This window comes from Nanorana parkeri, unplaced genomic scaffold, assembly GCF_000935625.1.
Source record: "Nanorana parkeri isolate BGI_ZX_2015 unplaced genomic scaffold, ASM93562v1 scaffold44, whole genome shotgun sequence".
Taxonomy (NCBI): domain Eukaryota; kingdom Metazoa; phylum Chordata; class Amphibia; order Anura; family Dicroglossidae; genus Nanorana; species Nanorana parkeri.
Window position 1 is genome coordinate 1409103 of NW_017306312.1, and position 23608 is coordinate 1432710.

Consider the following 23608-nt stretch of genomic DNA (forward strand, 5'->3'; position numbering starts at 1 on the left):
CCCTGGCTGAGCTGGTACTGGTTATTAGCATGGTTATCAGAAAGCTATCTCTAAACCCCAGGCTGACATTGTGCATCTGCTGCATATTCATATAGAGGCTTTCACACCCATTGAATATTCATTTATGAAAATGGAGGCATTTCTAACTGTGCTAATGATGCTTAGCACATCTATTAAGCCACAGACATCAGCTAGAGATGATAGAGCACCAGGACATTTTTTTGTAATTATTGTAAGTGTGGCTGATTTTCATGGCTATGTAAGTTATGTGGAATTGGTCAACCAGCCAGTGCAGCGTCCAAATGACTGCTGATTCTATAAAGCCGGGGTCAGTGAGAACAATAGCCTGAACACCCACATTTTATGCTTTGATCTTTCTTGATATTATGTTGTGTTGATTTATAGGCACCTGCAAAGCTTTCACTTCCTATGTGCTTCTCTTTCTATCTCAGGGTGTAACTTTAGACATAATAGACTATATGATTTCGATTAAGCACAGCAGCACAATACGAATACCCATAACAGTTGCCATTTTGGCCAGATAAAGCAAGAATCTCTCTAGGACATTCATTAGACCATTAGTGGACCGCTCTAGAGGGGAACAGTCCTAGGCTGATTGCTACTGCCACCCAGTGATAGGCAACATTGGCAGCAGCTGCCTCCACTGTTGGCGTTCCACAAGGTTGTGTTTCTGATAGCTTCACCATTTTTGGTGCCTGAGTGTGAATCATGAATAAAAATCCAAGTGCTGTCTACAGGCACCTGAAGCCCAATACATAGAACATACCATGTCATAGGGAACATCTTATAATGTTCAAAACTTTTACCTAAAGAGGAATTGTACTCTTATCTTTAAAATGACATCAAATACACCTTTAGAAGTGTTTGGTAATGGAAATCTACAAAAACATACTTCTAGATAATTGCCGGCTTTTTATTTTTTGCATACCTTATTTCTCTTTTCCTCCCCATTCTTCTCATAGTGGCCATTTTTACAAAGGGCAGATTAATATATCTCCCTTAACTTCCTGGAACTCTGGCACATGTTACTAGGACATGTGACCATGCACATCATCTAAGGGGGGGAAAAAGCCTTTCCCTGAGATCTCATGAGATTACAGATGTGATTTCCTTGCATTGCTCTGCTGATGTAACCTTCCCAGGATGCAACGCTTTAACACATTACATCATTAATGCCTAAGAGGACCAGGAAGTGGAAAAACAATAATTGTAAGTAAAAGAAACATATGTTTGTTTAACTAATGAATGTAAGGTGTTTTTTCATATCAACATGCATAGCTGCATGCTGAGGTGATTTTTAATGAAAGAGGGTAAAGATACACTTTAAATATATATCTCAATAGCCACAAAGGATATGAATAATTTTTTTGTGTGCAAAATGCCTTTTCTAACCTAGATATTACTTTGTAAAATAATAGTGTGGTCTGTGCAGAGAGCAGAGCTCTGGGAGGACCTGAAAAGCCAACCCACTAAAGACTGCCTGCAGAAAACTACAGGAGAAGGCGGAGACAAGACCAGTCTCTTGCACAGGAAGGGAGAGCAGCAGTGACCGGTCTTTATTGCAGGAAGCCCCTGCACAGAGGCAAGGTTTCATGCTGGTTTACTGCAATTACTGGACAAAATACACAAACAAAGCAATTTACTCAAATAGATTACACAAATAACACTTAGTGAGAATACACATGGCTCTTGTATTTAGAGAATAGTTGCTTATGGCGCAGTTCAGCTTTAATATAACACCCTTCTGGAATAGGGTCCAGGTCCGAACATTGAAAGACAATAATATTAAAAATGTGCGTATTCTGCCCTAGTTAAAAATGTTACCTTTTTCTCAAAAGAATAAAGCTGTAGAGACTTACCAATGACCTGCAAACCAAACAAACCACTTATGAGAATAAGCCCCAAGGCTTATTCAGCACATCTTCACCTGCTACAGCCTCTGGTTCAGTTTCCTGCTCTTTGTTTCTCCCTTTAAGGAACTCTTCATAGCAGCGATCGATTTCCTGAAGCTAGAGAAAGTTGAAATTGGTGGATTCCGTGGCAAAATTCTCAGTGAAGAAATCCATATTATGAGTGAAGAGTCTAATGAAATATGGAGGATGCTGCAGGAAAGCAAATATCACCCCCTGGACTACACAGATACTGTAAGTGTAGCTACACAATCAATAGCAGTAAAATATACAAGACTCTTGCTGCTTGTTATGAAGATTAAAGATATAATGGTAATATGTGGCTCAAGGGTCAAAGATGAACTACAGCAAGCGTCCAAATGCATATATGGGGAATGTTTTATCTTCTAAAGGAATTTCATTTTGTTCAGCCATCTCATCAGCCTCCAATGTTGCAGCAGCACAATATTTCAAGAACATACCCTCAGCCTGAAGGAGTTAAAACACACATTGCCGCACATGTGCATTGCAACAGAGTTTGATTGACTCATACTGCCCTTAAGGTGGCCATACACTGTACAACCATCGCAAGACCTTAGTCTTGCAATGGTTGTAAAGTGATTAAAAAACCGGCCCGTTCAGCATTTGTCTCCCGAGCACCGTTCAAACCAGCCGAAAATGGTACGATTCTCGGCTGGTTTTCTAACATGCTCCTTAGACAAAAGAAGTGCGACCGTACAGTAGAAATGGTCGCACGTCTTCGTTCACACTGTTCGATTCTCGTACGATCGCGGGATTTCCCGCGATTCTCGTATGAGAATCGAGCAGTGTATGGGCACCTTATGTCACGCCACTGCTGCTGTACAGACATTTACAGGGTGCTGATGCATTTTTGTGAATCATAATGAACATCATCACATGCTGATGCACACTGTGATGCATTGCCTTGTCAATGTACATCTTAACACATGCATTGAGGTGCGCTATGATGCATTTCCATTGATTTAAATGGAAAATGCATCAAGCAAAAATTCAAATGTGTGAATCCAGCTTTAAGGCCCATTCACACTTTGCCATTCTTGTGAGTTGCATTAAAGCACATGAGTTGTGTCATGCATTAACGTGCATTACCTTAAAGCAGTCCATTAATTTTGAATCAGCTGCCAACACACCAGAACAGACAAAGAAACATACCTGCAGCAATTTTTCCAAAACAGCACATCACAATGCACGATAGTGAGCTACTGTACATGGTGGTGCTCTGGAAAGCATGTGCAGTGGAGCTGTGTTGCCTTAGTGGTTAGGGTGCCGTTTAAAATGAATAGCACAACGCGCTAATGCACAGAATGTGTGTGTTAACACGTGCATGCTAACACTCTGATTACCGCAGCGCAAAAGTGCGATATGTCTCTTAAAAATTTTAATGGACACATAACTGGTGTTTTTCTACTTTTATATTTCAGGTTTGATGGCTAATAATATTTTATAAACAAAACACACATTTATCACATTTATACAGATGCTTGCAGCGGTTGTCAGTTAAACTGGGGTTTTATTGCTAGCATATAAAGAGCAGCTCCAGAAAATAAGCAAATACTGGGACAGGGGCTTATTTACAAACAATCTGAATCTCTGTTAACGTTTGTTATGTGCAAATAGAGGAAAAAACAAATGTTCTCAGTGTATTTTCTTTTCAAGGTTGAAAGTAATGTAATACCACTAGATGGCCATTAGATGGAGCTGAGGAACATAGGAAATAAATATTTATGGCTCTGCAAATTGTTTATAAATAGACCCTATGGGGGTCTGAAGCGCATTAGACAACATGTCAGAGGACAGCAGATTATAGTTTGGAGTATCAAGGACAAAAACTGTCTGGCAGCTTATAGTTAGGAAAAGGAGGAAAGCATTTGGATTGCTGGTATCATTCAGGTGATGAAGAGCCTCAACTCTGAGGGCATAGAACTGGAGAGTGGGAATGTTTGGGAATACATGGCAGCAATTTAAATACATGGCGTTCGCAAAACACCAGGGTACACCTGGTAACAAGATGTTTTTGGGGAGCAGGGTGGTTTGGAGCACCACAATACCTCCTAAATGAAAAACAAAATCCCTAGCAGGTGGACAAGTCCTGCTGCATTACCAGAAGGCTTACATACATCTGTATATTAGATCTTTGAGTGTAAAGGAGGGCTAGGCTTCCAAAAGAGGGACAACTGAAAGGGAGGCAATTACTGGGGCAATTTAAGATTACCTAATTTGCTGGCCAAGACTTATATTCAGACAATATCCATATACATAATGATACAACACACCATGATAGCAGTCCTACACAAGTAGCTGGATTGGGTCAGCTGCTTGGCAAGCTATACATGTGCACACTGCTAAATGAATCGGGGTAACTTTAGAGGCAAGTAATGTTGTTAAAGGGTATCTATGGTCAAAAACTAAAAATAAATATGTATTGAATTTCCAGAAGTTCTATCCCACTCCTAATAACCATATCAATCTAGTAGACTGTAAACTTACTTATTGAAGATGCCCATAGGATGTACTTCCTTAATGAACTGACACAATTTCACTCAGCCCTGTCAATATACATTTCATTGAGTACAACTCACAGAGCCTGCCTTCTGAACTCAACGCCTAAACTTCCCACAATGTAATGTCACCAATGCTTGCTGGAAACAATGCGTAATGGGTTATGTAGTCTTTTGGGCTGCCTTTAATAATGATTGGACCTAGGGTTGCCACCTTTTCTTCCAGTGAAACCCGAACACTCTAGTGACGCACAGAATTTTGCTTCGGAGAATGAGTCGCGGCTTATTCATATATAAATAGCGCCCCCCCACTAATATGTAAAGACCACAGTCAAAACTATTTTCAGTGGGGGGCCAGCAGCCCCTATCTTAATTTTGGTTGCCCCTGTCTGCCTGACATCTTGTGTCCGGGTTTCAGCTGCCATGAAACCCGGACACAGCATTCAAAACCCGGACTGTCCAGGTGAATCCCGGACAGGTGGCAACCCTAATTGGACCCTGGGTAAACATTTTCTTGGGCCCCCCTGCCACGTCCATGCCACTCCCCACCCCGCCCATCTTCCGCCATGCAATTTCGCTCTCTACCCAGCCCCGTGCAACATCCTTCTCCTGCAGAGCAGATAGGAAGAGACATGATAGGGAGATGTGAGCACGCCTGAGAGGTTACGTGGTCAGGGGCAGAGCAACACCATGCAATGCTGATTGCATAGTAAACAAAACGGTGCCACGTATCTATCTTTTGTGGGCTAAAGGGGCAGCTGCTTTGGGCCCCACAACAATGACTGGACTAGGGGCAAAAAAAAATAGAAAAATTGGGATTGCATCAAATCATGCAGCAGGGGAAGACATGCAAAGCAAACTGGGAATCCAGGAAGTTGTTGAAAATGATAGGCAGACCGAAGGTAGCACTCATTACATAAAAGGGATTTTTCAAGTAAGCTTTGATTGCATTATCAAAAACAACTCCAGTATGTGTTCCTATTACAATGCTGATGTTATAACAGGATAGTATATGCAACTCCTTTAACATGAAGGAACTTTACAAGTCCTTTAACATAAAGATTCTAGTTTTATATTTTGTAGAGTTGTTAACTACATGTGCAATTCCATAAACATGCCCTTTAGAGGACCAATAAATATAAAACATAGACATATAAATAATATAATAAGAAAGATTGTTCATAATGTTTACTGAGGCACAGTATATTCAATAAATCTTTTCGGGCTGATTACAGAACGTTTGTGATAAAACTGTTATTATAGGGCAGTAATTTCCGACACATAGCCGGCTTCCTGTAGGGTAATGTCATTGAAGGACAGCGCAAGTGACCTCCCTACAGTCTCTGCTCTGCCGGAGATGGCTCATGATAATACATTGCACACTGCAAATGTTAATAGAATGCCTAAAGATGTATCAGTCTGATAACTGTCAAATACTAGATCCAAAAGAGAACCTAAACATTTCTCTACTAAGGCGGTAATTGAATAGTCTTATCTATCTATAATTGTTTACACCTTACATATGAACTGCACATATCATCGTGTATTTGTTATCACACAAAATATAAAATTAAAAAGGTCAATTCAACTAAAAGTGGCATCTTAGTTATAAGTGGGTCTGAGCAGGCTTAGTCAACCCCTGACTTCTTTTATGTCCTGGATTCTTTAACAGTGAGAACTCTTTGCCATAACTTGACTGATCCACATACTTACTCCTGATCAGTGATGCAGAAAGAACTGAAACCATTGTATCCTCATGACAGCCAGGGAATCAGCCTTTCCAGAAAGAGAGAGGTCAGCCGTGGCAGCCTCAATTCTTCCTCAGTACAGTTGTTGTAAAGCTGATCTTCAGTTTTTAGAAAATTGCTTCCCTATCTGTCGGCGGCAGTCCATAGTACGATTACAAGCAGTCTGGGACAGATGATTACGCACCTATCCTGCGTCCAGGGACAATCATCCATCCTGAACTGCATGAAACTGTACCATCTACAATTACATGCAGTTCAATACATGCTAAAAACCTAAAAGTCTCTTAAAAGTAGAAATGAAACACTCTTAAGCTAAACATTTTTATGAGTGCACACAATCAATCTAAATGTGTATATTAAAATATCTCAAGTGTCCAAATAAACGTTACAATCCTCAGTTCAATTATCAATCCAATTTCAAATCCTAATACGTGTGAATCAAAGAAAAAGTGACAAGTACAATAATCCACATGTTCCGACTAATTTGTCGTGTCCACCATCACTTCAAAGCTGCTACCATCACCAATACAAAAATTGTCTTCACCGCTATTTCCCTCCTTGTGCCGACACCCTCCAGAGAGCTGCTCACCTGAATCACTTGTATAGCAGATCCCTTTTTTCCTAAGGTAGGCGGGATTTCACCTCAATCCGTAACTTATGTTTGGCTACTCTTCCCTCTGTGTCATTCCCCGTACAATCTCAATAAAATCAATGAAATCCCTGACTGCAGTAGCGTCACTGGAAACTCTTTCTGTCAGTCTCCTCTGTGCTTCCGCTGGTTTGCGGCACCCCTGATGAAGTCGCTACAGACGTAACGTGCGTAGCGTGGAGCTTAGGGACGCCGTAAACCAGTGGAAGCACGGAAGAGACTGACCAAAAGAGTTTCCAATGATGCTGGATCTCTATTTTTAAGGGACGTTTAGGTGATTAGTGCACCACATTTCAGCACTGTAAAGTCCCTTCCTCAGGCAGAACATTTGTTTGTAAGGTGCGTACACTGCTTGCATTTTAAAAAAAAATACATTTAGGCCTCATTCACACTTGCAAATGCGTTGAGGGGTGATCGTCCGCAGGTATTCACAGCCTGTGCAATTACATGCAAATGGTTGTGAACAGCTGCAGGAGCTGGCAGCTGCCATTGTATTGCACAGCACCTCCCATCTGTAGCTGATTGCATGAGTTTCACACAAGAATTCGTGAGACTCCATGTGATCAGACCCATTCGCAAGTGTGTTGGGGCCTTAAAGATGTATTAATGATTAAGCGCTCCATTAGTTTGTGTCTTTCCTATCTTCCTGGAGTTCAGCTTTTTTTTAACCTTTATTCTTTTTATTAAAGACCAGAAACAATATAAAAACCAAGACATATTGCCCCCAAAAAATAACATCTTAATACAACAGGACATATGCCTGCGTTACATAAAAGCCCTCTCCTTCTATTCAGCTGTAATTATAGGGGGATCACTGGAAATTATCCTCTTAGCTTGCCACGGTGTCAAGATAAAAGATTGCATACATTCTTGTTTTGAAGTAGTTGGTAAAGAGTCCATAAATAAAGAGACAATAATTTGTTTTTTTTTCTGTTTTTAATGAATACAATACTTGAGCTTAGATTTTTTTTTAGGGCTGGTAATGATTAAAATTTTCGTGTTCGATTAATCAAATTTTTTTTTAATCGATTAATTTCGATTAATGACGCACATACAGATCCAACTACATTGGCCTATACACATACAGCACAGCAATGAAGTAATAAAATGAACTAGGATCACACTAATCCAGCACGCTATTAATCTCACGTGCCCCACTCAATATGGCCGCCACTTGAGTGGGGCAACTCAGAATAATAACGTGCTGGATTAGTGTGATCCTAGTTAATTGTATTACTTCATTGCTGTGCTGTATGTGTATAGGCCAATGCCTTGGCTGGCGCTCGTGCAGAAAGTTTCTTGGGCAAACTCACCGGCCCAAGTAGCCGTCACCGGACTCCTCCCCTGTTCCCTTCATTAGCCGACGCAGCCACTTGGGGAAGGTGTAGGAGTCCGGTGACATCGATGTCCGTGACGTCACCGGATCGCCGACGGGACTCCCGGAAGCCGGCGGAGAGGTGAGTGTTTTCATTAGCGATCAAAATAATTTTAAACGATCAAAAAGTTTAACGATTAATTGAGAAATTAATCTTTAATTTCCACAGCCCTAATTTTTTTTTATTTGCTCTTTCATGAAAATGTTGTATTTTAGAGTTTCCATATCTATAAACTGCAATATGTCTCATTTTAATGGCATCTCACTTGTTTATCACAGGGATTCTTGTCTGATTACACAAGATACTGTCAGCAAATAAACGGCTTCGACCACCATGTAGGCCAGATTTTGAATTTGTCTTTCGATGAATCAAATGGACTAGAATCTGCCTTTAAGGTATGTGACCTTAAATCCATTACCAAAGGGAATAAAACAACCTGCTTCTCTATAAATGAAATGTCACTTTGCTCTACGGCGTACAGAAGAGAATCTCGTTGAGCTTTATTTATGGAATAAAGTGCTTGATTGTGACACTTCGTCTAAACGCTGAAAAGAGTTGAACTGTTTTATGAAACTCCAAAAAAGATGCAGAGGACATAGTAAAAAATACAATGTCAACATAATAAAGGGTACTCACTAGGGGTAAAAAGAGGAGTATAAGGAAAATAAAAAGGATGACAGCAGGGAAAATTGCCATCAGGGACAACATCCCACTGTGTGAAAAACAGTTTTACCGGAATCGCTGTACGAATACAGCTGTAAGAGTAGCAGAGACATTTTAAAATCATCATTAAATTGTAGACGGGGCAGTGGCTGTCCAGGTGGTATGACCAAAGCGCTGGGTATATTTATAAAGAACGGAAGAGCTCTGTGTCTTGAACTCTATCAGATGTGTACTCCTTAGGAAAGTAACTAACCTTTTACCTGGTGCGGGGGCATTGCAAAACAAAATGGAAAAAATGATTGTCTTCCAAATGCAGCAATCGCCATAGAATTATGCGGCAGCACCCACTAATTCTGCTGCCAGTCATTTGGGGGAATTATGAGCATTTTGGAAAAAAATCCATCACATACGGGCAATAGTTATAGGCTAGCAGAATAGGCCAATGCCTTGGCTGGCGCTCGTGCAGAAAGTTTCTTGGGCAAACTCACCGGCCCAAGTAGCCGTCACCGGACTCCTCCCCTGTTCCCTTCATTAGCCGACGCAGCCACTTGGGGAAGGTGTAGGAGTCCGGTGACATCGATGTCCGTGACGTCACCGGATCGCCGACGGGACTCCCGGAAGCCGGCGGAGAGGTGAGTGTTTTCATTAGCGATCAAAATAATTTTAAACGATCAAAAAGTTTAACGATTAATTGAGAAATTAATCTTTAATTTCCACAGCCCTAATTTTTTTTTATTTGCTCTTTCATGAAAATGTTGTATTTTAGAGTTTCCATATCTATAAACTGCAATATGTCTCATTTTAATGGCATCTCACTTGTTTATCACAGGGATTCTTGTCTGATTACACAAGATACTGTCAGCAAATAAACGGCTTCGACCACCATGTAGGCCAGATTTTGAATTTGTCTTTCGATGAATCAAATGGACTAGAATCTGCCTTTAAGGTATGTGACCTTAAATCCATTACCAAAGGGAATAAAACAACCTGCTTCTCTATAAATGAAATGTCACTTTGCTCTACGGCGTACAGAAGAGAATCTCGTTGAGCTTTATTTATGGAATAAAGTGCTTGATTGTGACACTTCGTCTAAACGCTGAAAAGAGTTGAACTGTTTTATGAAACTCCAAAAAAGATGCAGAGGACATAGTAAAAAATACAATGTCAACATAATAAAGGGTACTCACTAGGGGTAAAAAGAGGAGTATAAGGAAAATAAAAAGGATGACAGCAGGGAAAATTGCCATCAGGGACAACATCCCACTGTGTGAAAAACAGTTTTACCGGAATCGCTGTACGAATACAGCTGTAAGAGTAGCAGAGACATTTTAAAATCATCATTAAATTGTAGACGGGGCAGTGGCTGTCCAGGTGGTATGACCAAAGCGCTGGGTATATTTATAAAGAACGGAAGAGCTCTGTGTCTTGAACTCTATCAGATGTGTACTCCTTAGGAAAGTAACTAACCTTTTACCTGGTGCGGGGGCATTGCAAAACAAAATGGAAAAAATGATTGTCTTCCAAATGCAGCAATCGCCATAGAATTATGCGGCAGCACCCACTAATTCTGCTGCCAGTCATTTGGGGGAATTATGAGCATTTTGGAAAAAAATCCATCACATACGGGCAATAGTTATAGGCTAGCAGGATGGTTGTATAATCAACTTTATAGCATCCTGTTGCTAGAACTTTTTCTTGCCTGCTGTTTTTTTTCCTTTCAATGTTCTTGAGTTCTCTTTATCAAGCATAACTTTGTTCATGGAACTTTAATTGTTTTCTTCTTTAACAACAAACTTTAGCTCCTAGGTTTAAAGCCCAATTGAACCCTCAGTTTAAACAAGCTAAATACATTCCAGGTGCATCAAAAAAGGTGTTCAAAGCCTTACAGTTGGTTTTCTTTAGAAAGCAGTCACAGCCTGAATACAAAAGCCTATTTCCTGCCAGCACCTGCAGAGTGGTACCGTTGTTCTCTATGTAGAAGTAGTGGTCCCAATGCAGAGGTCCATCATTCCCCTTGCTGAGCTTTCAGTTTCAATAATTGTCAATTCTGAAAAGTCTCTTGAAAGGGTTAGTACATCCACGATTAATATTTTAATTGTGAGCGAATACAGCATGTTAAATTAGTGGGGTAAATTACAAGCAACACAACTGGAGCAAAAAGACCTATGATGCCATAAACTCCAATGGAAAAGTCTCATGCCTACAAGACATAAGTAGTCAATGGTGTCCACCCATAACTGAGATATGCAGTGGACTTTTAAAAGCAACCATAATTATTTTTGACAAGAAATAAAAGTACATTTTCCTAATGGGAATCCATACAGCAATCCAACCAGACACTCCCCACTTTTAAGATTAAGGAGGTTAGTCACGACGAAGCTCAAGGATCCAGCCGTAGCTTTGGTTCTTTTCGGCTGCCTGAGCCCTTCTGTTCGATCGAACTGAAGGGCTGCTGCACAGGCTATTCACTATAGCCTGTACAGCAGCCAAAGGCAGCTGAGCGGCTCAGCCGAGCCGAACCCATATGCTTCAGCTCGGCTGAGCCGTATTCACAGCCGAAGCGTGGAGAAAGATCGTCCGAAGCCGATCGATATCCACGCAAATGACAGCTGGCCGGAGCCAGCCGTGATCTCACAGCTCGCTCCGCCCAGTTGTAATTACTTGTTATTTGTTATTCATTGGCCCGGGACCTGGCCCGTATACCCCTTGGTAAGGGTATATGTATTTAGTGCAGCCTCTGTCTGCTCTATCCTAAAATGCGTGGGATTCTTTTTTGTAAGAGTAAAGCTTCTGCACAACTATATGCCGGGTTTGTCTTTGTCTTCATGACACTGCTTGTTTAAATACCTTTTTGAACAGGCTCTGGGGACTTTCAGAAACCCATGTATAAAGGACATCTCTGGGCAAACCAAAAATCTACCCTTGCAGTGAGTTAAGTGCTTGTTTATGTCTAGGGGTTGGAATAAAGCAGATTTATTTACCTTGTCCTCACTCTCATGGCAGTCAGCGCTGTCCCCTCTTCCCCTCCGCTGAATGTTGAATGCCCCTCGACGTCTTCACATGTAACGCAGGTCTAATGCAGGTCATATCTAATGCAGGAACCTGCATTAGACATGATGGCATCAGTGGTCCTTAGACTGTTGGAGCCTGGGTGAGAGGAGGCTGTAGGGACTGGATCAGGTAAGTAAATCTGTGTTACTCCAGCCCCTAGTCATTAATGTTCACTTAACCATTGCAGTGCAGGGGGAAGCCCAACTGCAAAGGTATTTTTTGTTTGCTTGGAGATGGGTTTAAACATCATGCAACATTTGAATTTCAGACAAATGCAGACAATTTGGAAAACTATGTAACACTGTAAAATGTAGAAAAATACGGGGTGGGGATACGTGTCCAAACCACTCTATCAGGGAAGTTTAAATAAAAGATGCCACAATTAGGGACTGAACATTATAACTGAATGAAAAATAGCTTTTTTAATTGAAGTTTCTCTGTAAAGAGTTCACATTATTCCCGGACAAATGCACATTTGCACATGAAATTAGTAATTTTAGAAAAATTATAGCATTATGTGTCTGATGCTTGCTGTTTTTCCTGTTGTTTTTTTCTACATTTCTCTTTTCAAAATACTTGTTGTGACGACATGGTGATCAGTTTATAAGTTAAATGTGTATTGGTGTTGAGTTATGTTTGAGTGCGTTATGCTGTGTGACCTGGTTATGGAAAGACTATCAGCACCATCCCTCGTTATCTCCCATTGTACTCTGAGGGAGCTCAGAACAATGACATTCTGGCCAGGCTCCTGCTATGGCTGTCTGGAGTTCGTTAGCAGGTGGACACCTGTGGTGTTGAGCAGACCGATGGTCTGGGAGGGGAGGGGGGATGTGATGGGATTATATTCTGATTTCATCACTTGCTGTATATAAGTTTGTGCAGTTGCTCAATAAATCAGAGTTTGTTTACCCTACACTCGAGCCTTGGCTAGTGACTGGGGAAACTGGGAGCTACAGATCTTCAGGTTTCAATATCTCCTCAGCAAGGAAGAAGACAGCGGCGGACATACTCATCCTGAGTACGGGGGTCCGTCACACTTGTGCCTTTACTTTTTTTTTTACTTAGGAAATATTTTTACTTTGTGTATGTTTAGTTTAAGTAACAAATCAGATTAAAGGGTAAGTTTACTTTTCTGACCATATTTCATGTTACACCCATTTTTAAAGTGTGTCATTTAACATGGTCCGATCACAACTCCACCCCCCCCCACACCTTATATTGCAAGTTCTTCTCCCCACAGGCTTGTGTACATTTTTAAATTTGGTACAGCTGCATGGCTCTGCCCACACAGCCGCATCATACATGTACAGGATCTGTAAATGGAGAAAATACAACTCCCATCAGACATCAGGGCAGAGGGACTTGTAGTTCTCAGTGGATGTCATTAGGAATGCACCAATATCAGTTTTTCGGTATCTAGTACGAGTACCAAAAATTTTTTTGCGGGTACTCGCCAATACAGAATACAGATACCAGAACTTCCGGCCACAGGGCCATTAAGGAAGCCATGCGGTGCGTAATGATTCACCTCCCAGCTTCCTGATTACCCAGGAAGCCACGTCACCAGGAAGCCAGAGTCATTACCTGCCCCCACGTAAGCCGGCTCCATGCTCCCCAGTGATGAGGGAGCATGGAGCCGACTACACGGCCAATCAGGAAGCCAGGCAGCGAGTCATTACCCACTGCCTGGCTTCCTGCTTGGCCGGGAAACCATCTCCATGCTCCCTCGCGGCACTGCCAGTCAGAGGGATTACCCCTCCTAACGGAAGTCGGAGGTAAGTATCAGATCAGAGGTGATCGGAGGTAAGTATCGAGTACTAGCCCAAATACTCAGTATTGATGCATCCCTAGATGTAACTACACTTGCATTCCATTGACACATCCTCCTGTCCATGTTGTTGAATGTGTGTGCCTCATGGGTGGGAGGAAGAGTCTGCAGGAGCCAGAGCATTGCACCAGTGATCCATTAATCATATTTGCAACGCCTTACTTGCTCCAATGAAGAAAAATAATAAATGCACATTTTTTTTCTTTTATGAAGACGTGTGCATTTACTTTTTTTTTTAATCAAAAAGATGGAATTTGTATTTATTTTTAGATTTTATAATTTGCCTGAATCCAACCAGGTGTCCACTACACCAAGAATTGCACGGCATACATAAAGTAGAGTGCATTGCACAGTACTTCCTCCAGGCACTGCAGTGCAGTTAGAAATCTGGTGATTTTAGGAATCACTCTATCTTGTTTGTGGTGCAGGAGAGGTATTTACAAATGCTCCTACTGAAAGCTTCTTGCTTGCTCACATACAGAAAGTGTGATGTATCAGTGCTAAGTTGAGTAGAGTTCCTCCATCACCACCGATTCAGATCCATACCTTCCTTGGAAGATACATGTGATTGCTTTTGTTGGAAGCAGAGACAAAAAGAGCAGCAGAAGTGATGCTGATTCAGGAAGCAGATCCATCCGCATTACATGTAAGACGCTGTTTGGAATCTGGCTACCAGGGATCACACATGCTACGCAACTTCCATACTGATTGAATACACTTTGCAGACAAACACAGGCCATAATGTGTTTTTCTGCAAAAAAAATACTCCTTTACTAAATCAGCCCCATAATTTGTATGTAGGGTATTGGATATTGTAGTGTGTAAATTCCTCTGTCATTATGAAGTGAGTAACCTAAATGCTCTCTTCCTGAAACGATCAAATGTGCTGCTTTCAGCATACTGGTCGTGATTCACCTTTAGCTCAGTGTTACTGAATGGTATAACTGGTACCGGTATGTTTCTTCATGTTAGGGAAATGTTAAATGACATTCTATCAGGCTGTGCCAGTCACGATAATGAGTATATGTGGCTTTAATCATATTCATCATCAGACTAGTGACATCTAGTGACTGTTATTGCAAAACAATTTAAGAGGTCTTCTGTTGATGGCAGAATTATGAGTTCTCTGCCTCTTAAAATAGGGCTTGTAAATTCCTATTTAGAAAAAAATTGATGCTTTACTTATGTCGAGAGAGCCGCACTTTGCAGAACTGGCAGTTGCAATTCGGATTTAGGATTATTTCAGCAGCTATGATGTTCTGTGAATCATCTGTATGTAAACCAGCACTAATGCTGAAACCCAACCCTGAACCTTAACTGAAGTTTAACACTGAAAAAAGGGGATAGACCTTAGACTTACAAATAAATCCTCTAAGGGGCTCGTTCACACCATGTGTGTTTGCGCTGCACTGCCCGTTTTTTTCTATTGCAGCCCGAACACAATACAAGGCAAATTGCCTTGTCATGGATGGTGACAGTTCACATCACTACGTTCTAGTGGTGTGCGTTTAAAAAAAGTATGCCATGCAGTCCTTTTTTAAGCGCACTGCAGTGAGACGTGGTACAACCGCATCACACTGCAGTAAGTCTATAGAACTGAATGAATTGTCACTTGTGACATTTCAATAAAGTTCTAACAAAAAAAAGATCCAGTGCAATTCGGCTCAATCGAGTGCATCAGTACTGTACAGGTAGACGCACACCAGCAGTCATGTGGTTGAGCACAGTTGCTGTGAACAAGCCCTAAAACCAAACGCTAATAAATAAACTCTTAACGTGACCCAGCCACTAAAATCCAAAAATCCAAATGGAAGTAAACTTGTTTCCTGTAAAAGAAGATATTACTCTCCTTATCTTGCCTGATGCCCATGCTATTGAATGCTACTGGTGAAGAGAAATAGCCGACTGATGTTTCTTAAGAAACTGACACTTTTAAAACTTTTTATCATCTGTGTCTGCCACAGCGCTCAGTAGTTCCTCCCGCCGACCCCCTACATCACTACAGGACACTGTGGTGAAGCAAGGGTTGGAGTAACTATTGAGTACAGCGGGGGTCACAGGAGAGCGACATTCCCAGCTTCTTTTCTTGATCAGGGTGGTGTTCAGTGGTTATTCTGGTCCAAAAGTCAATTCTTTTCGGTATTCGTATTTAGACGAACCTGAATTTTTAGTTTTCAAAAGCGTTAGATAATTAGGAACGGATTTTCGTTGCAGCAAAGTGACATTCGAAAAAAAAATTAAATTTTTCTTTTTAACTTTTGGCAAAAGCGTGGGGTCCCCCCCCAAAAATTCCTACCAGACCCTTTAGGTCTGGTAAGAATTTTAGGGGGGATCCCAACGCCAACACGATCCCCCCTAAAATCCCTTACCAGACTCTTGATCCAAGCAGAAGCCTGGCAGAGCAGGCCACATACCCTCTACATGGGGAGGGTGCTCTAAATGGGGGGGACACAACTCTGGCCCGGTGGGTGTAGGGGTCTGCAGGCAGATGGGCTTTCATAAAAGGGGCATCCAGATGCCGTCCCCCCTTGTGAATAAGTAAGGGGTCCTTGTTACCCTTACTCATGTTCACCAAATAAAAAAAGTCAAATTGTAAATGAACATACCCCACCAACAAAAGTCCTTTAATTTAGAAAAAAAACACCAGAAAAAGTCCATCGATGTAATCCACATGTCAATAACGCCATCCAATGATTTAGATCCAAGCCAATCACGATGAACAACAACTGCCAACTCGCTGAAAGAAAAAATAATGGACACCCGCCAGTCTGTTTGATCCCAATGAACACCGCCGCAAAATGACAGCTCTGACCATAATGTCAACAAAGGGGCGAAGCAAGTTGTGACGCCACGGCACTTGATCCGCCCATTTGTTGACATTCAGGAGTGGAACTGTCATAATAATGACATATCTGTTCTGGAATAGCATGTATAGACGTGATGATTTACGGGACATTAGACCGCTGCAGAGGAGGGGAGAGACGCTGGAAGGACCAGTTTAAAAAGAAGCCAGCTCAGGTAAGTATAACTTTTTTTTAATTTAACTTAGACAAAACGAGCACTTAATCCTTGCAGTGTGGGGTAGTCTCACTGCAAGACTTATTCATTTTTTTTCCTTGAGTTTTTCTTTAACATAGAAAGTCATAATGCAAAAAAAAAATGTTCATTAAGGCAAGGAGAAGTGTGACGGAGGGGACCTTCAACCTTAAGCCCTGATCCCAAACCTAATGATACCTTAATCCGTAACCATTCTTAATTTAGTAAAAAATTAACACTCAACACACTCAACACTAAAGTATCACATGGACTATTGGGCACATACTTACCTTACTGGGCCTATAATTACCGTAGCATCCAAGCTGGTCTGTAGCAGTCTGACTACATATGACACCAAGAAAATGATTGCACAGCCTAAGCAGAAGGCCAAGCTCCATGGGGCAAGTACAAGTAAGAAGAATGCACAGCAAATACATTACACATAGTGAAGGTTATGGGAAGCGTTAAAATAATTCTTAAAGTGAAGCAGTTACCCAATAGAAATTATTTAGCTAATGCAAGTCCATTAGAGCAGGTGTCAGGATGGAGTTCTGGCCTGACCCCATCGTGGCAATGTGACCACCTCAGCAGACAATAGAGGTAGGAGGTAGGGAAGGCTGTAATGGTGGTTAGGATAGTAAAGGGTAGGGTGGAGGGAGTATTAAATACTTTTTATTGGATGACAGGGTCTCCTCAAATAAAGGAGAACGTGTCTTAAATTGTAGTATCAAATCTAGCAGACACATGAGGCACTACATTTTCACTTAAAGAGGAACTTGACCCACCAATTTAAAACAGTTAATTTTAAGGCATGTCAACTGTCAAGGTTGTCAGTGTGCTTATTTCAGCTCTCAACTGAACTTTCAAGCTCTCAAATGGCTGCTGGCATAGGTGATCACATGTGCAGTAGGGATGGGCTTCGCGTTCGAGTCGAACCTATGTTCGACTCGAACATAGCATGTTCTAATGCTCGCCAGACGCCGAACATTATGGGATGTCCGCGGTCTGTTCGACCGCGGGACATCCCACAATGCACTGCGCCGTCATTCATTGATACATGTTCCCCAGGGCAGTACCCGGGTCCCCATACACTTTTTATGGCCAATTAATTGCATATAAGGCTTCAAAATGGGGACATTTAATTTTCTGAGTTCTACCCCCATAGACTTGCATTGAGTTCTAAGTTCGAATTAGAACTTTTTCCATGTTAGAAAGTTCGAGTTAGAACCGAACACGGGGGTGTTCGGCTCATCCCTAATGTGCAGCACCATGGTAACTGCAATCCAAATAGAGGCTAAGATGGCACCTTCTTTGCCTGTAAGTATAGGAAGTTGTAGTTCCGCTTTAATCAAAGGCATCTGATAAATAACAGTTCTATGCCAAGAATGCATTGCAGTAACACCCTAGCTGTAAACCCAGTAATTTCAAAGGTCACGGCCAGTATTTTTTAAATCTGTATCTTTCATTAAAATAATAATACCTAGTGATCCTGCCATAAAGAACTTTGTCCAGGCACATCCTGTCAAAGGGTTACAACACTCTGTCTGAGTTGTGCTCTTGTGTTGTCACCCAGTCACACGGGCTTCCAGTGGAGACAGGAAACCCACCCTGAATAGCCACCGGTCCGAGCTCACTCCCGTGATGGACTACAATCTCATATATAGCTTACTAATTTGTATTGAGATTGTAGTCCATCACGGGAGCGAGCTTGGAGCGATGACTACTTTACAACGCACACAGGGACCATGGGGAACCAAAGTAGCCCCCCGCAGAAGGAAGGACAGTGTCAACACCAATTCAGAGATGATTTGAGGATCTACAGCCGAGTGATACACAAATAAGATACATTTTTGTTAACCCCTCAAGGACAAAGGCCTTTTTTTCATTTTATGTTTGCATGTTATAATCCACATTTTAGGCCTGAAAATTACTTAAAACCCCCAAACATTATATATTTTCTGAAAGCCAAGAGCCTATAGAATAAAATGGTGACAGTTGCAAATTTTTATGTTGCACGACATATTCGTGCAACTTATTATCAAACCCAAACATTTAGTGAAAAATGCACTTAAATTACATTTTTTTTCTCTCCAAAACACAATATAAAATAATTTTGTAAAATATAAAAGATGAGTGTGCAACGAGTAAATAGATACCCAACGTACCCAGGTTAACAAATGAGAGCGTCTGTGAAACTACAACAAAATTCAGTACCCCAAAAGTCCATAGACGATGCTTTAAAAGCCTCCACAGGTCCTCAGTTTAGAGATAAGTGTAAATACTGGCCCTAGAATCATTGCTCTCACTCTGGCGCATGTGGCGATACCCACACATTTGTAGCGCAATCGTCGTTTGCGTATGTAGGCACACCCGACGTGTGTTTACGTGACGGCGCGTGGGGCGGGGGACTTTAAACATTTTTTCCAAAAGTCCAAAAGTCCCCTTTTATCAGCTTTACACTCTAAATAAGATATTGAAGTGCAGATCGCACTTCAATAGCTTATAGCTGGGCTCCAGGAGCCTAGCACTGACAGCTATGGGACCAGAAGTGATGTAATACGCGTCGCTCCCGGTCCCATAGAATGGGAAGGAAATCGGTGAATGGACGTTCACTGATCTCCTACCCAGCTTCCCACCCGATCCTGGGCCCGTAAGAGGGGCAGCGGAGCCTGACAAACGTGGCAGTGGGTGTGGGGCAGGGGGGTGGGACCCGGTTACCAGATGTAGAAGCAATCTGGTGGAAGCTGAGCCGCCAGAATCACTTCTATTGTAAAATCGGCGCCGGCTCTACAAAACTGAAAAGACTCCCGCCGGGAGTCTGTTTAACTCCTTCAAACTTCATGACGGGATTAACCTGTCATGGGTCATGAAGGGGTTAATAGTTAAGGTACTTGAATGTATTTTTAAGGTTTAACTCCTGAGTTTAGTATTTAATTAGTGAAAATACATATTCATTAGTGACTCACCCAATCATTATTGAATACTAAACTGTTTTCTGACTGAAATCCCTGAGTAAAATGTTCAAATGTTATTTTAGTTCCTAGTTGTAGAATGACAATATCTTTATTCTTTATCTGTCGTTTAATATCTTTATTTTTTGAATGAGCAATAAAACAAATATTTTTGGCTTCGGTTTTGTTGTTATTTGTATGGCCACAAGCTGACAAAGATGGTTGTCACAAAGCAGTTTAGTGCGGAGTGTCTGCAAGATCAGCGACCTGCCGTATCCGCATCTAAAGGCTTCAACAATCTGCAGCATCTCATCCCATTACAAAGGAAACGCAATCAGAGAAAGCGTTATTAAATAGCTTGGCTGCTCATTGACTGCACGTTATCAGCATATTACACCAGCACAATAGTTTAATAACACCCATAATGTGTCTTCATTTTTACGGGATAAAGAGGCTCTCTGAAAAGTGCTTGAAACCTTATCTACACAAGAGTCAAGCCGCTTGTATTGAGTCCTGATGAAAGCTGACACGCATCTGAGTGAAGTGCTTGGTTTCATGTTCCATTGAAAAGCATTGAGTGTGTTTGTTCAGGAAAAGCTCCCAATCCTTGGCAGACACAGCCTGCCTGGCAGAGCCCCTTCTACACTCCGCACATGAAAATAAATATTTTGAGTGCCATTGGTCTGGAAATTAATCCTCTTTGTACAATTTTAGAGGGTATTAGCATGTTATGTTTCATCTGTGTGTACTGATTGCTGAGACTGGAAAAAAAAGACTATAGTAATCTTTCCATATTCTGAAGAATTTGACAATCTTTATCAGGGGTCAGCAACCTTTTCCACATTAAGGTGTGTTTTTATAAACAATTTGAAGAGCCATTTAATCTATGAACATTTGTTCTGTGCGAGTGGAGGCAAAAACAAATGTTTCTAATATATTTTCTTTTCAAGTCGAATGTAATATAAAAAAGTACCACATTATGGCCACTAGATGGAGCTGAGGAACATAGAAAGAACTACTTATTGTCTGTGCTCCTCAACTCCACCTAGTGGCCATAATGTGGAATTTTCCCTAATATAGCATTCTACTTTTGCTAAGTAGAAAAGTAGAAAATTTGCTAAGAATGTTAATTTTGTGCCTCTGTTTGCGCAGAACAAATGTTCACAGAGTTTCACAGGACAAATGGCTCTGAATTGTTTATAAATAGTCCCGTAAGTGTCAATTTATAAGCATTAGACAACTCGCGTGTCAGTGAACAATAGCAAGCTGTAGACCTTAGATCTGCCCCAATTCCTGCACCATCAGAAATGCAGTGGCTTTATATTCATACCTGCTGCAGCTAGCGGTTATGCTAGTAGGAGGAAGAGGGTAGGCAGCTGGGCTTCTACACGCAACAACGTTTGAAGTCACAGGCTGGCCTATGCTGGAACTAGGAGGAGGCCCGGCACATAAATGTCATTGACATCAAGCAAGCCTCTGAAACATTGTAAAGGTGGGTGGGACATAAGTGTAGATAGGCAGGCCAGACCAGGCTTTGTAACTGACAGCCTAGTGAGCTGTCAATCACAACCTCTGGCAGAAGCACTGTGTTTGTAGGGAGCAGGGGCCCTGCACCCATACCATGTTACAATCTTCTGGGTGCCCCACGCAAATTATTTTGCATGCCCACCCTGGTACCTTAGGTTGCATATTCCTAAAATATATAAATATATATATAAATAATATGGCCTAAAATATATTTGTAGGTGCAGCTAAACATAAAAACAATCATCTTAAAATGTTCCTTTTCCATTGAATTTATTTCAATGAATGTGCTGCTTCTATGAGCTGACAGACTACCTTTTAAACATTTGCACCCACTAGATTTGGTGTTCTCCCAAATTTTATTCCACTTGTCATCCTCAATGATTGTATTCAGATCCTGGTTCCATTTGGAGGTGTGTGAGGGTGGGGGTGCATCAGGTGAAGTGAGAAGGGTAGAGTATATAAGAGAGATAAGACCCGGTCGATGTGGATCATCACTACAGATCCTTTCAAACCATGTAAAGCTCCCGTCCCTTGGCGCTATGGTTATTATATAATTTTTGAGTTGTAGGTAACGAAATACCTCTTTAATCGGGAGGTGGTATGTTTCTTGGAGCTCTGGGAAGGTAATTATCCCCCTGGCCGAATAGAATTTCCAAAGGTAAGTCAGATTGTGAGCGGACCAGGCAGAAAATACTGTAGGGTTATCTAGAGCTGGGGGGAATGTGGGGTTATGCAGAATGGACATTAATGGGAGGTGGCATGAAAGGAGGCGATGCACAGTCTTCACAGAGTCCCAAATGTGGAGGGATTGGGATGTGATTGGGTTGGATATGGCAGGCCTCTGTTTCTTGTGTATCCACAGGAGATTAGACACCGAAGCAGGCTGGGCCAGGGAATTTTCCAGTTCAACCCACTGCAGAGTTTCCTGAGTCGAGTGGTATTGGGCAATTTGTGCTATTTGGGCTGCCTGATAATAAGTGGTCAGATTGGGAACTGCCAACCCACCTTTGATTTTTGGGAGGTGCATTGTGCGTCTTGAGATTCTGGGGCATTTTTCTGCCCACAGGAAACGGAAAATGAGGGATTGTAGAGTTTTGAGAATTTGCGTGGGGACAGCTACTGGAAGGACCCGAAATAGATATAGGATTTTAGGTAGAAGGGTCATTTTCACGGCTGCTATTCTGCCCAGCCATGAAAGCCGGTATGTGGTCCATGTGTTTAGAAGACGTTTAAAAGTATTAACCATTTGGGTATAGTTGGCTCCATATAGGGTGTGGTAAGAGTTGGTCAATTTTATCCCCAGATACAGGAGGTGCTTAGAGTCCCAGGGGTATGGAAATTGTCTTTGGATAGATTCAAGTAACCCTGGAGGCAAGGAGATGTTCAGTGCTGTCGATTTGGAATCATTAATCTGGAGGCCTGAAAAGGTAGCGAAAGAGGAGAGGATTGACATTAGGTTGGGCAGGGAGATTAAGGGATTGGTGAGAAACAATAGAGCGTCATCAGCGAAGAGGCTTAAATTGTGGGATTTACCCTCATGATGTATGCCCGATATATCGGGGGAGTTACGTATTTTCTGAGCTAGTGGTTCCAGGATTAGGGCAAAGAGAAGGGGTGAGAGTGGACAGCCTTGTCTAGTACCTCGTTGGATATTGATGGATGGTGAGCGATAGCCCGCATATTTGACGTGTGCTATGGGTTTTTTATATAGGGAGGATATCAATGTAAGGAAGCGTGGACCAAAGCCCCACCGTTCCAAAGTGTAGAACATGTAAGGCCAAGAGACTGTGTTAAACGCTTTCTTGATATCCAGTGTCATCAGCATGGCAGGGGTTTTAGTTTTGTGGGCTACGTGCGTAAGTAAGGCTATTTTACGAATGTTGTCCCCTGCCTCTCTCAAGGGAATGAATCCGACTTGGTCATTGGAGATCAGTTTACCCAGATGATTTTTAATAGTACAATTACGGTACCAAAATTGCACCTATGAATTGCTAATAGGAGCAATTTCTAGACAGGTTAAACAAAACAAAATGGCTGATGGAACAACTCTAAATTTGGATTTAAACCTGTACCTTGCAGTAATGTGTGGGTATTCCTTGCAAAGTGAACTTTACTACATTGACTAAGCTAAGGGAAAATTGCGTTGCAAAGTGAAAAGCCAATTTGTCTTTAGTAAACCAACCCCAAGTTTTCAAACGTATTGCTCAAAGTTTGAACACTTTGCAGTGAACCCCATTAAAGTCTACAAGAAGTGTGTATGTATGTGTGTGTGTGTGTGTGTGTGTGTGTGTGTGTGTGTGTGGGTGTGTGGGGGGGGGGGGGTTGGGGG

The 23608-nt window shown here is 41.7% G+C and overlaps 1 protein-coding gene across 1 annotated transcript in view; it reads left to right on the plus strand.

Moving 5' to 3' along the window:
• The window catches only part of LOC108800300 (dynein heavy chain 11, axonemal-like), a 321998-nt gene that overhangs the window by 18310 nt on the left and 280080 nt on the right, over positions 1-23608 (plus strand). The window contains exons 9-11 of the mRNA XM_018572279.1: positions 1998-2165; positions 8502-8618; positions 9716-9832. Of these exons, the coding sequence (XP_018427781.1) occupies positions 1998-2165; positions 8502-8618; positions 9716-9832 (402 nt within the window). The remainder of the gene's footprint in view (positions 1-1997; positions 2166-8501; positions 8619-9715; positions 9833-23608) is intronic.